This window comes from Camellia sinensis, chromosome 12 (assembly GCF_055761805.1).
Source record: "Camellia sinensis isolate YWXY chromosome 12, ASM5576180v1, whole genome shotgun sequence".
NCBI classification, from domain to species: Eukaryota; Viridiplantae; Streptophyta; class Magnoliopsida; order Ericales; family Theaceae; genus Camellia; species Camellia sinensis.
Genome location: NC_138972.1, coordinates 67,062,849 through 67,081,175, shown reverse-complemented (window position 1 = coordinate 67,081,175; position 18,327 = coordinate 67,062,849). Strand labels below are relative to the sequence as shown.

At 34.9% G+C, this 18,327-nt stretch overlaps 1 protein-coding gene across 2 annotated transcripts in view; it reads right to left on the bottom strand.

Moving 5' to 3' along the window:
• Positions 1–7,078, bottom strand: part of ZIGA4 (ARF GAP-like zinc finger-containing protein ZIGA4) — a 35,846-nt gene extending 28,768 nt beyond the window's left edge. Inside the window, exons 1-6 of one of the 2 annotated variants that reach the window (XM_082898853.1) lie at positions 6,565–7,078; positions 5,894–5,955; positions 1,671–1,758; positions 1,525–1,586; positions 1,343–1,439; positions 691–1,131 (exon numbers count right to left, since the gene is read on the bottom strand). In XM_082898853.1, the coding sequence (XP_082754979.1) occupies positions 691–1,131; positions 1,343–1,439; positions 1,525–1,586; positions 1,671–1,758; positions 5,894–5,955; positions 6,565–6,660 (846 nt within the window). In that variant the 5' untranslated portion in view covers positions 6,661–7,078. The remainder of the gene's footprint in view (positions 1–690; positions 1,132–1,342; positions 1,440–1,524; positions 1,587–1,670; positions 1,759–5,893; positions 5,956–6,564) is intronic. The other variant, XM_082898852.1, reaches the window with a different exon arrangement.
• Between the last annotated feature and the right edge of the window lie 11,249 nt (positions 7,079–18,327).

Here is an 18,327-nt window from a genome sequence, read left to right as displayed (position 1 = left end):
TTTTGATGTAATCCAATGCATCAAATACAAAAGCTGCTAACTCCTGCTAAATCTGCCCTAATCTACATATCCGGCTGTCATTTGGTGGAATTCATGCACACTACACAGATAAAGAAGATGAAGTCATCAACTGTATTGCATTCATAATGCTTAACTTGTATCAAGATACACCTCAAACAAGACTACCAACAGATCATTGTTGAAAACATGGTTGTTAGAATTCGATATGAGTTTCAACCAATATGATTCAAACCGTGTTGTTGAATAAAAAATTGAGTATATCATGTGATTCAATTTGCAATTCACTATGATTCACTACAATTCAATTCTTTTTTTTCTTTTTTCTTTTTCTTTTTTTTTTTATTTGTTTACATAATGCATGAAACGACGGTGTTTTTCCCTCTCTATCAAGAAATAAAAAATATGTATATATATATATATCAATTAATTTTTATCGAAATACGTGCTTTAATATGTAAATACAAAATACAATTTAGTTATATTGATATTTACTTCATTTTAAACACTGTATTTTTTATATATATACATATAAAAAATTATATATTATATTAAATAAATTGAATCTTACGAGTCAAAATTTGATACATTCACAATCCACTATTTTAGCAAAACAAATCACAATTTGACAACAATGGTTGAAAAAATAAGGAGGTGTAAGAATAACAAGACCTGTGGACGGTGAACCCTGTCTGCATCTGTCTTGGTGTTTGACTCTGAGAATGTACTCATTGTTTGACGTTGAATGTGTTCATTTAAGATATCCCTTGAAGTTTGATAAGGAGGACTGATAATGTCTCTTTGAAAATTTGGTGACTGGGTATCTGACTTGAATGGATCACCGGCACTAGACACGGAATAGTCTGAAGCTCTGGGATTTGATCCCTCATTTGGAAACCTGTCCTCATTCGTTTGGTCACTAAAACGACTAGGACTGAAGAAACTAGAGATTCTCCCTTCATAAAGGCCCCGATCTGAACCAGGCTTCCTAGTAAGTACAGGGGCTGGTTTTCCATAACGACGTTCTTCATATTGATAGTCATATGGTGGACTTTGAGAATAAGAGTGATATGAACTGGCTCGTCTCGTCTCATCTTCATGGTGCCTAGGGTTCTGTTAATTTCATTTAAAATTACCACAGATTAGCCCACAAAATGAAGCAAGAAAATTTACTGGAAAGACGAGGACAATCAAAAAGGTTGTTAGTTCAACAAAAAAAAAAAAAGAAATTTCCAAACTATCCTATGCTAAATGTAATTATCAATTTGGATAAGAATTCATCTTTTTCATTTTTACAAGTAATATTGGTTTAGGAATAGATTGCCTGCATATCTCTTGGAGGCCTGTCAGAGTTTTTTCCCCCAACGTATCTCCTATCCACATAAACATTCTTTATAAACTCCCGAACTTTATCAGCATTGCTGCAAGACAAATACAAGATTAAAATTTCCATTTTAGCAATGCTAAATTGCATAGAAACAGTGCAACAAATTCTGCATCTTGCACCTGCTATCAGGCAGTCTCTGCCTCTGTGGGTCCCAATCTGTCAAAAAAGTTTCCCTAGCACGCTGAACAAAGCGAAGCGAATGTCTGATCAGTGAAAAAATTAAACCCCTGCCACTCACAGAGAAAAATTTTGACAGTACTTATACCTGATTACCACCTTTCTGAAGAGCCTCAACTTCCTGGATAGTGAACTTAGCCATGGATACAGACTTCACGCGATGAGTAAACTCACGACTGCAACACACATAATGTGAATAGATATTAAAGTGAAGTTTCAAAGGAATAAAATCAGCAAAGAGTGCCAAGGTCAAAACTATATCATCTAATAGAGAATTTTAACCAACGGAAAATGAAAACAAAGACTCGAAATTTTTTAGCATTAAGAATACTGAGGCACAATAGCTTTAGGAAATATAGCGTAAGGCCGCCTACAATTGATTTTATTATCGAAAAAAAATGCTAGTACATTTTCGGCTTATCAAGACAGAAGAAAGATTCTAAGTTTCTAGACTAAAATAAGTGAAATTTGACTCCGATTCTGAAGTGACAGATTACTAGATTTTCAGAAAACAGGTCAGGTTTATGGAGTTAAATTGAAGGGCTTAGTTTGATTTGAGCTGAATATGGGAATGTGCAAGGGTTGTGAATGGTAACACAGGAATAGTACTTTTGCTATTCATAAAGACAACGAGGAGGGAAAAGAGGGGGGAAATGACTAACCATCGCAAGGGTTTGGCAAAATTACACCAACACAATTTCAAAACCTCACAACTCATCTTCATTGAATAGAAAGAGTACATAAACAATTATAAATGGTAAGACAGCTTTCTGGAAACTTAAAACTAAAACTGCCAACAACTATGTTTTATGGTGGGTTTGGAGCAAAGAAAAATATTTGGTTGAGTTTCAGGTGGGATTCAATTCAAGGTTGGAATTGTCTTGGTTCCCAAAGAAGTTAATCGCTGGATTTCAGAGATTAGGTGGTCAAATCAAATTCTATGAACAACAAATATTTAAATTCTTCATATAATGTTCAAGGCCAAACGGCACAAGAAAGGATTGGGCTTGATTTTAGCTTGATTAGGTAGGCTTTTTGAGCTTAATGAGAGAATTTGAAGGGTAGTGAATGGTTCCACGTCTACAGAACTTTCGTTGCATTGAAAAAAAGAACGAATTAACCTCACAAGGGCTAAGGAAATTAGACAAACACAATTTCAAATTTTTATAACTCAACTCTGTTAAATAGAAGCACCACGTAAATATCAATAGACTCAACAATAAGGCTTGTCATTACCACAGATGCAGTCTTCCCTAAAATGTGAATGGCAAGGTCGCATACATCTTACTCTCCCCAGACCCCGCTTTAGTGAAAGCCATGTGCAATAAGTCACCCTTTTTGACATAAATTTTTTATGGGCAGGTACTACTAGGACTGCTAAAGAATAAGAAACTTTTACTAATTGACTATTAAAACTACATATAATACCCCAAAAAATCATTTGACCCAAAATAACACCCATGGAACCATGTTAAAGTTCACACTTGCAAATTTGGAATTACTAAGATACACTTACTACTAAACTCTAATAAAACAACAATTAGTATACCAACCTATAATGTAATAAAATTATAAGTCAAATTGAACATAAACATGGTTACTTAATGTGTAAGGTGTACTCTATGTGAAAGTACAAATTGGCCTCTTTTCTTGCCAACATGCTCTACATCAAATATTAAGTTGCATATCCTTAGAATTTATGCTTCTCACAGGATATTAACCCAACCACAAAACTTGATTAGGATGGTAATCTAATTCTAATTTGAAGATAAGGTAACCCACCCAAATTGGCCCCTATTGAGATGGGGATGCGATGCTTGGAATTAGGGCGGTGGGGAAAGAATTAAAGGGTTAACCCAAACAGCATTTGGAATAGGGATCGGACTAAACCAACCATCCCGACCCCACTTCATCAAGGTTTCCCAACATCCAAACAAGCTTTTGCTTGGCTTTTGTCTATATTATTAAATATAAGCATGTAATAGCTATTGTGAATTCGAAGTGAGGCAAAAAAGAGGAGAGACATGCGACTAACATTCCTAAACAACATACTTTTGTGGTTGCATTTAAGGAACTCACGCCACTTGTGTCCCATCTCAAAACAATAGGAGAGTCTCATAAACCAAATTCCTTATAAAACCAAAGCTTCATTCACTCTCTCACCACAACAAAAAAACCTTTCCAATGTTAACTCCAACGTGACTATGACAATGCCAAGTGGGCCTCCATCAATAGTGTTTTCACAATTTAATAAATCAATTTTAAATATTATTGTAGGCAATCTATCAGGAGCCCAACATCCCTCATTTGAGTTTGGCATGCCTCCCCACCCTCCATTGGCATGAGGTTGGGAAAGAATCATGTTCAGGCTCTCTTCTAAATAAAAGGAGTCACAAAAAGGGGTCTACCAACCAAACCCACTTCGTTGCCATCCCTAGCGTATATCAATGTATTTCAAAATTCAAAGTACCTAAAGTTTCTATACCAGTAGAGTAACCACGGTTGAAAATGGCTAAAACTGAGACAAATTTAAATGGAGGAATGTTGAACTTCAAACCAATTGATATTAGCTCACATTATCTTAGGCCAAGTTTGGCAAGTCCATAAAAGTCAAAAAGTCAAAAAGTTACTCAAAAAGTTAAAAAGTTAACACTATTCACCAAAAATCAACAATTACGGCTGCACAACTCCCAATCCTAATTTTTCCCTACAAACCAATTTTTACAATTTTTTATTACACATTTTTCCATAAAAAGTCAAAAAATTAACCCAAACATCCATATTTTTTTTCTCAATTTTTTAGTCCAAAAAGACAAAAAGTGCACTTATTTAGGACACCCCAAACAACTCCTAACATCACCTCTCTAACACATCACTTCAAACCTAACCCAAATCCAACCCACATTTCATAAAAAGTCAAAAAGTACACTTATTTAGATCATCCCAAACAACCCCTAAGTTATCAATTGTTACAATCCAGTGCACTAGTTTGAAAAGACCAAACTACCCTCATTAGTGCATAGGAGTAAAACAAGAAATTCAAGCCAAAAAAAAGTATGACATCAGTCATTCATGCTTTCCCATACAACTAAAAAGCCATTCCCAAACACATTGGCCTTGTTTGGTTTGTTTTTCAGAAAAAATTTTGGAAAAAATTCTCTACAAACAAATTTTTAAGAGTAATCAAACCAAACAAATTTTTTCAAAAAAAATCTCAAAATTTTGTTTGGTTACCTACTTTCCAAAATCTCTCTCTCTCTCTCTCATACACATCAAATCAATCACTTTTTTAAAACTCTCTTCTCAAAACAATTTTCCAAAACCATTTCGGAAAAAAAGTAAACCAAACAAGTTTTCGTACTTTTTATCTCAAAAACTAATCTACAAACCCAAACCAAACACACCCATTAATTTTTTATCTCCTAAAAAGCCAAAAAGCCACCAAAAAATATAATCCCAAACACCCACTCAACGCTCCTGATTTAGTCCAAGACAATCCACGAAAATATAGTAATTTAGTTTTTCACTCCCTAAAGTATAGGCCCTTTCTACTTTGGTCCTTTAAGCAACGACTTTCCCAATTTGGTCCGTTTTACTCATTAAAAAAACAGTTTTCTCCCAATCAAAACCTAGCACATCATCCACTAAAATGTGATCTCACAACACTTAAACCTTCACTTCCCCCTTTACTTTCCCCTTCTCCACCCTCCCCTGCTCTCCACCATTGACCACTGCCACCCCTCAAAACCAATGTTACCAAAAAACATTAACACATTGCGATTTACTTTTAGAATGCACATTGCAAAACATGGTACATTTTCACTATAAAATGGTGATTTAGCGATCCCAAAAATATTTACCATTATAAACCTTTTAAGTTACCTTCAGAGGAAAGTTATACCCATTTGATTTGGAGGAACGTTATAAAATAAAAGTCATAACTATAAAACAAAGGGCAATGCAGCCTAAAATAAATGACACTATCTAGTCATTTACAATTAAAATGAATCCGTTGAAGTTATATTACAAATATGTCAAATTCTTTAAGGTATCTAAATCAAATTTACCATCTGATTACTTTACTGTCCAATTTTATCAAAGCAAATTTGGGAAGTAACTGAAAAAGCTAAGTAGGATGTCTTGTCTTAGTAAAAACAAAGTTATATAACAACTTATTTTGTCCATAGCGAAAAAACCAAACAATCCATTGTATAGAACACAAGATCGTCTTTTCCTGAATATACCCATAACTATAAATAATGAAATCAAAAATAATCAAATGAACTGAAATATAAATAAATAAAAACTCACTGTATCCCACTGCATGTGATACAAACAAATGTCCAAAAGTTCGTACAAACATACTGAGGTCCCTGCAGACAAATTAACATCATAATAATTAATGTGACATGAATCATCCAACGAAAATTAAATAAGAGGGGCAACGAAGAACCCTAAAAAAAATACTGAACCTTCCACACCCCCAAAAAAATGAAATTGACTAATGTTACTGGTTACAACAAAAAAAAATTAGAAAAAAAAGAGTACTGTCGCCAGAGCAAAAGAAAATAATGTTGACACGCATTTGCCAAAAAAAAAGAAAAATGGGAATAGAGAAAGACATAGGCTTTGGATCTCACATTTAAGTTTCAATAGCAATATCAATAAATGAACAAAATTTCAAGTCAGCCGAGTCAAATAGTTGTGAATAGGCACAGTGGAATAGAGGTCCCTTTCTGGGTGGTGATTTCAATAACAATTTTATATCTTTAAAAGTAGCTTATTTTGATTTTTATTTAAGCTCCAATCATTTGGGTGTGCATATGTAAGATTCAAAATTTTGAATATTGATTCCCTCACTACATTTTCTCAGCATCCAAACAAATTTGACAGAACGCAACAACAACCAACGCTTAATTAACAACAGAGAAACTACCCAAGAAACCCATATGGAAAATGAAACAAAGTGAGAGAATATTCACCAAGCTGTTGCAATTGATGCATCTGCGATTGGGGGGAAGCTTCATGAGACCCCTTATTATCTTCTCGTTCCGCTCTTCTTCCTTTCTACTACTCATTTTCCTCGACTCGAAAAAAAGGCAAATGAAAATTCGAGAGTTTAAAAAAAAGGGAATTTTTTTCACTGTGAAGTACCTCCAAACCCTAGAACCGAGAAAATTAAACGAATTTTCTAGGGAAATTGGAGAGGAAACGAGGGTATGAGGTTGAGTATAGGGATTATTAGTATATCATTAGTGGGAGAGTAATAAATTGAGATGCGTAATCTAGGATTTTGAATTTTGAGGAAAAAGAAATTAAAACCACCACTATCTCTCTCTCTCTCTCTCCTCTCTCTCTGTTCGACCTGGATTATGACGTTTACGTCTCCCTATGCACTTTCCATGTATGTAGGGATGAGCGGTGGCTAGTACCGACGATCTGTCAATAAAATTATGGAAAATGTTAGAAGTTATTAACTTTTCACCAAATAAATGATTAAATTTCTCACATGTATACACGAATCTATATTATTTTTATAAATAAATGTAGTGATTTCTTAAAAAATTAAAAATTTTTAATCATAACATCTCATGAACCTCTTTCTTACGTGGTACATCTATTTTTCTCTCATTCTATTTTTCTATTTTTTCTTATCTTTTTTTTATATTTTTTATTTCACTTTTTAATTACTTATGGCATGAATATAAAAGATTTTCAAAATATTTAAAGATAAAAGATTTTCAAAATATTTAAAAACAGAAGATGAGTTTGACTCTAATTCAAATTTCTTCATCAAAACAAAACTCTCAATCCTAACATCTCATGAACCTCTTTCCTACGTGGCACATCCATTCTTCTCTCATTCTATTTTCCTATTTGTTCTTATCTTTTTTTATATTTTTTATTTCACTTTTTAATTACTTATGACATGGATATAAAAGATTTTTTTATATTTTTTATTTCACTTTTTAATTACTTATGGCATGGATATAAAAGATTTTCAAAATATTTAAAGATAAAAGATTTTCAAAATATTTAAAAACAGAAGATGAGTTTGACTCTAATTCAAATTTCTTCATCAAAACAAAACTCTCAATCCTAACATCTCATGAACCTCTTTCCTACGTGGCACATCCATTCTTCTCTCATTCTATTTTCCTATTTGTTCTTATCTTTTTTTATATTTTTTATTTCACTTTTTAATTACTTATGACATGGATATAAAAGATTTTTAAAATATTTAAAGAAAAAAGATTTTCAAAATATTTAAAAATAAAAGATGAGTTTGACTCTAATTCAAATTTTTTCATCAATTTATGTCTTACCCAAGGATATATGAAATAAATAAATAAATAAATTTATAAATCTCAAAACCTAACTTCTATGACAATATGAAATTAGACAAAAAGATTGGAGAACAAAAATATCGTTCTAAAGAAATTAAACGGGTGATTTAACCAATTATGCAAAATTTTTAGCATCTTATGTGAAAAGAAGCACATGTTTTAAATCTCATATTATGTTTTTTTTGCTCTCTTTTACTTTTTCAATTTATCTAAGTTTCTCTTTCTATATTCGTATAATTTATCTTCAAATTTGCATTTGATTTTTTTTTTAATCTTTATCTTATATTTACAGGATCGATTCTTGCTTTTGATTTTTAATTAAGTTTATTCTATTTTTATCTGATTTTCACTTTCTATATTCTTATAATTTTTTATTCTTTTTTATTTCAATTAAGTAGCTTTAGAAGACAAAATTTGATTAAATTGTAGGTAGTAGACACAAAATAGAGTTAAAATTTGTATAATAAGATAACATAATTGCTTATTTTTTAACTACACAAAATTTAAATTTTAAAAAATTATAAGTGACACTTAAATCTTATATGATTTTTAACATACTACCTCGATTTTATTTTAGTTTTTTTTTACGAATTTTAAAAAATTATAAGTGGCATTTCACTCTTATCTAATTTTTTAATTATTACCCTCTCCATTTCTTCTGTTATTAGAGTTATATTAGATTTTATTTTTCTTTTCAAGCTTGTCTTATCTTATTTTTTAATTTTAAATTTCAACTTTTTTTTTTTTTTTCAATTACTGAATTTCTCTCTACCTCATTTTTCTAGGATTTGTCTAATTTTCTTATATATATATATATATATATATTTATAGTTTATCATCAAATTTAAACTTAATTTATTTTTATCTATATCTTATATTTACAGAATCTACTCTTACTCTTAATTTTCAGTTCAACTTTTTTTTCTTCTAAAATTTATTTAATTAAATATAGTAAGATCACTAAATATATTATTTCAATACCCATCTTAATAAATATCATAGTATTTAATTGTTAATTTTTAGCATGTTCAACATTATTTATCATTTTTTGGTACTTGCCCGTGCATAGCACGGGTTACCGCTAGTGTAGGACTTATAAAATTGTGAATTTCACATTGATATTTGATCATTTATTTAGTAAAAAATTTAGTATCTTTAGTATTATCTTAAAATTATAAATGGAGTGGTAAATTAATAGCGTGACATATTAATAAATTATGGTTAGAGAGATTTTGAATGAATTGAGAGATTAAAAAATATTTTAATTAATTATTAAATTTTTATATAATATATAACATTAATTTATATAATATTTTATATATATATATATATATAATATAAATTAATTTTAGATAATATTTTTTATATATATAATTATTAATTTGTAATAAATTAGTGTATGTCTGTACCTAAAGGTACGGTGTAAATAATATTTTGTTTGAATAATTTTCATTTATCATTCTTTCTTAAGCTAAGAATACTGAAAATCAAGTATACCTAAAATTCTGTTTTCTCGTGACATAAAAAAAATGAATAGATAATATACATTTGAGCAAGGGGATCCTCTTTATTATAGACACAACTTCAAAATAAGAGGAACAATAAAATGGTATTCTCCCTTTGGAGCACACCATGCCAATACGAAAATGGTATTCTTGATCAAAATTTAAATAACAAACACCTCTAAATGTCTATCTCTCAAACTAAACCAAATCAATATAAGTTTATATAACGGCAATTTGCCTCAAAATATCTTTAACTTTATACAACGTCAATCATTTTCAAAGTTTGTCAACGATAAAATCAAAAATAATGTAAGTTATGCCCTCGAGATTGTTGCTCACTCGAGATTGCCCTTCTTTCAACACTCATCAATCAAAGAAGTGCACGTTTAGTTTACATAACAATAAATACAAAATCATTAGAGAGATGAGAAAAACTTAAGCTTAAAAAAATGTAGACCTATAAGGGAGTCAATATTACCATTCGTTTCTAGTCTTCATCCATCTGTAAAATACAGAAAAAAGGCAATATGATAATTAAAAGAAACTACCCAATTCAAAACAAACACATGCATTGTCACACTAATGAAGAGTTTTTTTATAGACCCCAATTCAAACTAAACACAAACATTGTTGCAAAATAATAATTGTTTACCCAATGCAAACACTACGAACAAACACAACACATTGTCAACACATATATAAATTAATGACTAATAAAAACATTAATTTACGAAAATCAATCAATCTTTTCTTTGGATTTTATTTTTTTCAACTCTTTCTTTTTGGAACTTTCTTTAATTGATCACATAAGGTTAGAAGGAAAATCTAAGAAAGAAGTGTTCTTACGAAAGAATTTAATAAAATAAAGTTCAAAAAAGAAACTCTTCGCTTGGTAATTCAACAACAAACTCTAACCAACTTAATTACCCCATCATTTATAAATCAACACAGCCTAAAAAACCTCATTTATTTTGACCAAAAACTCAAAGCCATTTATTATATCAGTTTAGTCCCATCAGTTTTGTGTATGTAACCCTTCATCACCTTCTTCAATCTTCACCTACACCCATTCAGATTCATTTTGCTTCCAACCTTAAATAAATTTTGAATATTTATTAAACAATACATGACCATAAGCAAAATATCAAACCAGCCCCTTTGGATCTATTTGGTTAGCTCATGGGCAGCAACTAACAAAATTTAGATTGAAATTAAATAAACTATAAGACTAAACAGATATAATAAAAGTCAATGGATAAAACAACAAATCAATAGCATATAATAAGGGGACAATTGTTTACAGAGTCTTAAAAAAGTAATAGACAATGCTGAAACTATATATATATATATATTTTATCATAGCTTACCAAACACCACTCCCAAATAAAAGGGACAAAAAATAGAAAAACACAAAAAACCCAATAAATATAGGAAAATTCATATCAATAGTGAAAGCGTATTTAGCAAACTCAGGAGTATTTATAGATCCATGTATATTTATGAGTATTTAGAAAAACTCATAATATAGAAAAACCCATTTTATAAATAAAAAATTAACACACATTTCTCGTTAAAGAATCAAACATTTCATTAATTGTGTATGTGTGTTGAGTCAGTACCTTTGAGACGAAAAATAGTAGGAAGTGTCTGGTTCATCCTCCTCAGTCACAACATTTAAAAAAGGAAAAAAAAAAAAGAAGTGTCACTTAGATTACTTGCCTCCAATTCTTAACTAATGTTTGATTCTTTGCCTTTTCATAAACTTTCTCAATAAGTCATCCTCTTTCTCCGAGGCCAAACACTATTCTTCTCTCATTGAACCAGTTTCTGCTCATCATCTCCCAAAATAGCCTGGCATGCAGAACTAGAATTAGAGGTCAGCGATATTTAGATGATTGTTTAAACACCTCTTGGCATAATGTTGTTTTAAATTGGCGTTCTGTTCCTGACAGAAAATTGACTATGTGGCCAGGAATTATGTGATATAATATTGAATTTGGTTTATAAACATGTCTATCCTAAGAAAAAGAAGCTTATTCTAGCTTGAATGAAACAAAACTTTGATATTTGTTCATAACTATGTGATCTCAAAAGTATTGTACACATACCTTATTTGTTTGTCAGAAATCAAAATTATATTATGGGAATAGCTGTGAAATTATATGTTTATTTATTTCTGAGTTGAACAAAATGGTCTGGAACCATTATTTTGATATTGCTTTCTTGGTTGGAGAATATTGTGGCCAAAATTGTTCCCATTGATGTTACATGGGTATGGGTTATTATTAGACCAAAATGGGGGTAATCCCTGTACATGTCTTTTTATTCTTTATTTTTTATTGCAACACTCTGGGCTTTTCTAGATTCTAATTTCATTCTTGTTTTGAGAGGGAATTGGAGTTTATTATTCTATGTATCAATATTTTTCTGGCTCTCAAGGCATTTGTGTCCCTCTCAAATGTAACAAACCCCATGCTACCAAGTAGTTGTAAGTACATCCCTAGCAAAAAAATAAAAATAACAAATTGACTGAATCTGTACAATTTAGCGCTTAAAGGGAATGCATACCTTACACTTCCATGTATTATTTTTCATTTCTGGAACAGATATTGCAAGGAGAACTGAAACAATTGGTGTGAGCACAGTTTATAGTCAACAATAAAGCAAAAAGATTTGCGAGCAGGTAAAGAATGAACCAATTCCAACTCCTAATTTCCTAAAATTTCAAACCAATATGAAGGACTCACAGACATTCTGTCAGACACCTAAACTACAAAACCAATGGTAACGAGGGTGCGAGCCTACAGTTTCTAAGCTTCATTTAGTTGGTCGTTTAGCAGAAAAACTTGGTAAAATTTCTGAGTCATGAAATTAGTTTGTCTTTTTTATAAAAAGATAGACCAAAAAAAAAAAAAATTTTATTCCAATTAATTGTGAGCTGAAAGACTCAAGTAGTAAACTATTATCAATCCAATGGAAAAAAGGTTTGCCTAGTTTCTCCATTAAAAAAAACACCATTTATATCAAATTAGATCTAATTTGTCTCAGAACTTTGAAGATACTGAAACAAAAAAAAATGATACCCATTAACAGAATTCAGAGAAAATGCAAAAGAAACTGAAATTGAATCAAATAATTCAAAGAAAATGCAAAAAACTCGTCAAATGTCCATAATCAACACAATTCAAAGTGGTGGGAAAAGGGAATGAATACCTTAGAAGAAAACGCAAAAATAGACCTAAAAATTTCAGAAGATGATAAAGGCTACCTTGCGAGTCGAGTTCGAGATGCAAAAATCGAGGACTGGAGAACTGGAGAGCATCGTCGGGAGGGTGCGAGCTGAGTTCGAGAAGAGTGAACCAAGAGGGAGGGTAGGAAAGAAGAATAACAGAGAGGGAGAGAGAGATAAAGTGGGAATGGGGAGGAGACGTGAGAATAGAGAGAGAGAGAGCAAGAGAGAGAAAAGAAGGGAATAGGGATGGGACGTAGGTAGGTGGGAGGGCTAACGTTTAGGCGGGAAGAAAATATATTTGAGCTATTGATATATATTTAGGATTGATACAGACCATTGATTCAAAATGTATCTCTGATACATTTTATATATTTTCAAAAACCATCATATTTTATTATATAGATTTCACATATTAAGCTCTCGTTTGGCAAGTAGTGATTTTAGCCAAAAAGTCAAAAAGTCATTAAAAAAATCAAAAAAGTCAGCAACCTATATCAAAAAGTCAGATATCAATTTTCTCTCTACTTTTTGCACAACTTTTTGTAAAAAATCAAAAAGTCATCCCAAACATACTAGTTTTTTTTACATCATATTTTAACCAAAAAGTCAAAAAGTTATTAAAAACATATGTTCCCAAACGAGGCCTAAATCTCTTTTACACACATTTTATTTTGATATTTCATTATAGATTAAAAATATATATGTATTAACTATAGCGGAGTGGAGTAGTTTCGAAAGCGAAGTGGAGTAGTTTCGAAGGCGGATTATAAATCTTAAAGTTTAAACCATGATTAGTAGATAGAGCGGTGCGGATCGGTGTGATTTTAGTAGATTGAGCGGTATTTTGCACAGCCCTATATGCATGTATGTAAGAAAATTCAAAATTTCAAAAAAGCCGCTTGTTTTATGTTTTGTGTTTTTTGTATTGTTTTAGGCTTAGGGATTAAATATTTTAATTTAAATTATAATGATTATAAGTTATCATATAATTTTCTTTATTTGTTTTTGTATATTTTTAATATTTTAGTTAAAAATTAAAATTTACTATAAGTTATCGCATTATTCTCTCTATTTTTTTATATATTTTTTTTTTGTAAAAAGTCAAAACTTATTAAAATAACCTATTCCAAAACAAGACCTTAGTAATAGTATTTATTTTTTTACTTTTTGAATGCAACTAACGTAAAGATACAAAAAAAAAAAAAAAAAAAAAAAAGATTATGAAGAAGTCTAAAAAAATTACTAAATACAAAAAATATTCAAAAATGTTTTTTTATGTTTTTCTATATTTGATGGATTTTTCTTTTATATTTCACAAATATTTTACTTTTTAAATTTATTAAAAGTAAGTGAATATAGAAAATAAATAAAAAAAACTTATTAAAATATGAAAAAAAAATTACTAAAATAAAAAATCAAAAAAAATCAAAAATAGTATTTGAGTTTTAAAACCAAACAGAGCAAATAAATTTAAAATTTTAAATATATTATTTTTATCAATTAATTTTTAATCACTTAAAAAAAATATCGAAAAATAAGTTTTAAAAATTCAACCAAACAACTTTTTCATCAATTTTCTACTCTTGTTTCTTCTTCTTTTTTCCAAATATATATATATATATATATATTAGTGAGAGGGAGATTTATGAGCTAGATTGAGCCGCGGTAATGGCCGGGCAGATTATGGGCCGAACATAATTGAACCGCGGTAGCACGGGCCAGTTTAGAAAGGTTTTGCTCGGTTAAGGCAAAGGGCATATTTGGACCGAGCTACTTGGCTTCTTGGTGCTAAAACCGGTCTACTGGGAGTGCGGCTGGGCTGTCCGCCCGCCTTTGTGGTTTTCACAGAGGCACGCGTTAGCTCGGCAGAAGGGCTGACGGCTAACCTGACCGACCTCTCTCGGGCTCGGCTCGTCAGAATGTGGCCGAGCTCGGTTGTACAGGAGCACGACGAATGGATCATACAGGTATGCCGCGCAGCGCGGTCAGGTTAAACCGGTGAGGTTCCGCCGATCTGCCGAGCTCCGCTGAGGTACCCTAACAGATTGGTTAGGTGGTGATTGCTGGATTTGTGCTGACTGATGAGATAGTAGCACTACGTGTCGAGAGACTAATGGAGTAGATTTGGGGCGCAGAAGGTATATAAGCATGTCTGCGCCCCCCATGCTGGGACAGATAATCATTTGGTGAGAAAAACACTTATACTCAACTTTCCTTTCTCTCTCTCTACCTGAGTGTGTGCTAACTTGACCGTCGGAGGAGTTTTCCGGCCACACACCGTCGGGTAGCTCACCGCCATTGTGTTCGTAGGGCGATCGGACAGACAAAGAGCTTAGAAGAAAGGAGTACGGGCTCGCAGGAATATTTGCTCCCCGTACAATTGGCGCCGTCTGTGGGAACTTGACAGACAAAACCTTGTCTTCCAGGCTCATCTGATCGCCTTCCATGGCGAACAATGATGAGATTTCGTTGTCTGCCATTGACGGAGTTACCCCAGAGTTAGGCTGACGGAGAGAAGGACATCCCACCATCCTTCCTATGGCGGACCTGGAGACTTCTCCAGGAGGACATTTAAGAGACGCGCGGTATAAGTGCGGAAGAAGCTTTAGTCATTCACGGAGTCCAGACGGTCACCGGCGGTGGAGAGAATCGCATGCCAGACGACTGGAATACAAGCTAGGGGACCAAGGCGCCGTCATCCGGCGAATGGCGGCGGAGATGGAGGATCTTAAGCGACATGTCAAAGGGAAGGGTGTAGCTAGAGTGGGAGACCACAGTGAGCATACCCAACCCCGCCGTTCAGGCAGTCAGAGCCAGCGGCGTACTCCGTCCATCTCAATCACCAGAAGTTACAAGGTTGGAGATTCCGACGCGCACGTAGAGAAGTCCAGTGCGCAAGACAGCACCTATCAACCCTCACGTCCGGCGATGACGTCGAGGTATTCTTATTCCGCTCATTTAGAGGATTTGCGGGTAGTCTTAAAGGAACTGGCTCGCCGACGGGAGCCTCAGACGGTGCTGGCGTTCCAGCGGCTATCCTATGGGGTTCACGCCAATAAAGAGGTCGGAATGCCTCCACCCCGCCTAGCTGCGCCTCTCCTTTTAAACACAGACTTGGCAAGGCTGAGCGCCACTCCTTTCTCCCTGGAGATAGAAACAACACCACTTCCGACGGGCTTCCACCAGCCAAAGTTCACGCTCTACGACGGAAAAACCGATCCATATATGCATGTAAGCCACTTCCGACAGGTCATGGCCGGACATAGGCGAAATGACGCTCTTATGTGCCTTATCTTCCCGTCAAGTTTGGGTGAGCTGGGCTTGAAATGATTCGAGAGGTTGCCGGAGGGAAGCATCGAAGGGTGACAACAGTTGGCGGAAGCCTTCATGACACGTTTCAAGACCAACACCAAAACGCCGAAGGAAGTTGACCACCTTTTTAGTGTCAAGATGGAGCCGAGCAACACACTTAAGGCATACAACTCCAGATGTTGGGAAACTTTCAATGAGATCTTGGATTGCCCGGTCAACCTGACAATCACTCAATATATAAGCGTGGTCTCCCGGTTAGACATAGGCTACGGGATTCACTTACTATGCACCAGCCGACATCCATGGGCCAATTAATGCAGCGCATCAATGAGCACATCCGAGTAGAAGATGATGCGGTAGCATCTACTGCGAAGGCAACTCCGGTAGCAACAGACAAGAGGTCGGCTGGCAAGGTGCACGCGGTCGGACAAGAGACCAACCATTCAAATGATCGCGCCGAGGAATCTGACCAAGGTTCAAATCGTCGAAACCGGGGTAGGGGTCGACGGAATGACTGAGATGAATACCCCCGCGACGACGTAGCTGATATGAACAGAAGGTTGAAAGCTAGGACCGACATCACCACGGTCTTTAAGATTTCAATTTATCGCATACTTAGTGAAATCCGTGACGAGGATTATGTCCGGTTTCCTGCTAAGTTAGGCGATGCACAGAAGCGTTTCAATCCACGGTACCGTTGCACATTTCACCGGGAGCGCGGACACCGGACAGAGAATTGTTTGCCTTTGAAGCAACACTGGGAGGAGCTAGTCGCAGCCGGACACTTAGACTTTTACATTGATAGGGGTGTTAAAGCCGCGCATCCTGCTCCGGTTGATCCTCGTGGATCGGATGACTTAGAAGTACCCCCTCAGGGCATTGTTAATGTTATCCACGGCATTGTGGAACCGGCGCGTGTATGTGAACTCCAAGGTATGATCAAGAAAGCGGAGCACATAAGGAAAGTTTTGTCGGTCTAGCCCGCGATCAAAAGGGGCAAGACCGAAGAAAAAGACGTGATCAGTTTCTCTACAAGGGACCTAGAGTGCATTCAGACGCCGTACAACGATGCCTTAGTGGTCACACTCTGCATCAAAGAATTCGATGTCAAACGCATCGTGATCGATCAGGGAAGCTCAATCGAGATCATGTATTACGACGCATTCAAGCAGCTCAAGCTTCGGGATACAGACTTGGCTCCGGCAACTTCGCCACTGGTTGGTTTCAACTCACAACCTGAGTGGCCTTTGGGAAAGATTATTCTACCAGTCTAAGCGGGATCCGTGGTCAAGCAAGTGGAGTTCTGGGTATTGCAAGTGCTGTCCATATACAACTTGATCCTTGGAAGGGGATGGCTTCACGCTATGCAAGCCGTAGCGTCGACCTACCATCAGGTAATGAGATTCCCCTCGGCTATGGGGGCAATTGAGGAGGTTTGGGGCGATCAAGTCATGTCGAAGCAATGCTTCATGGCAGTAAATAGGAGCCGAGCTGCCAAAGGCTTCGTCCAAATGATAAAAGAACTGGGAGACCGGGAGGTCCTAGACGATGTGGGCACCAAAGCCGAGGACAAAGCCGTTGAAGAGTTGGTAGAAGTGTGAATTGACACTGACAGCCCGAACAAGTTCTTTCTGCTCGGCTCAAGCCTCACCGCATAGGAAAGGACCGAGATGGTGGAATTCTTGATGACGAATATTGAAGTCTTCGCATAGTTGCCTTACGACATGCCTGGCATTGATCTGAGCTTTATTTGTCATCATTTGAATGCTTTTCCTGGCGCAAAGCCGGTCATTCAGAGAACGAGGAGATCGGCGCTGCACCACGACGAGGTAGTCACAGAGGAGGTAAAGAACTTGCTTGAGGCACGAGCTATTCAGGAAGTGCACTACCCTTGGTGGATTTCGAACACAGTTGTTGTACCCAAGAAGAATGGGAAGTGGCGAGTTTGCGTCGACTACAAGACCGTCAACCGAGCTTGCCCTAAAGACAGTTTTCCAATGCCTAGAATAGACCAGCTTGTGGACTTAACGGCTGGACATAACAGGCTCAGTTTCTTAGATGCCTACCACGGTTATCATCAGATTGCCATGCACAGCCCCGATCGAGAAATCACCTCCTTCACTACTCTAAGGGGACTCTTCTGCTACCGGGTCATGCCTTTTGGTTTGAAGAACACCGAGGCAACTTTCCAAAGGATGGTGACCAAGATGTTTGCTCCTCTGCTAGGCTGGATAATGGAGGCTTATATTGATGATATGGTGGTCAAAAGCCAACATCAAGCAGACCACTTGTCCGACTTGGCCTAGATGTTCGTCATTCTCAAACAACACAAGCTACGCCTGAATGCGT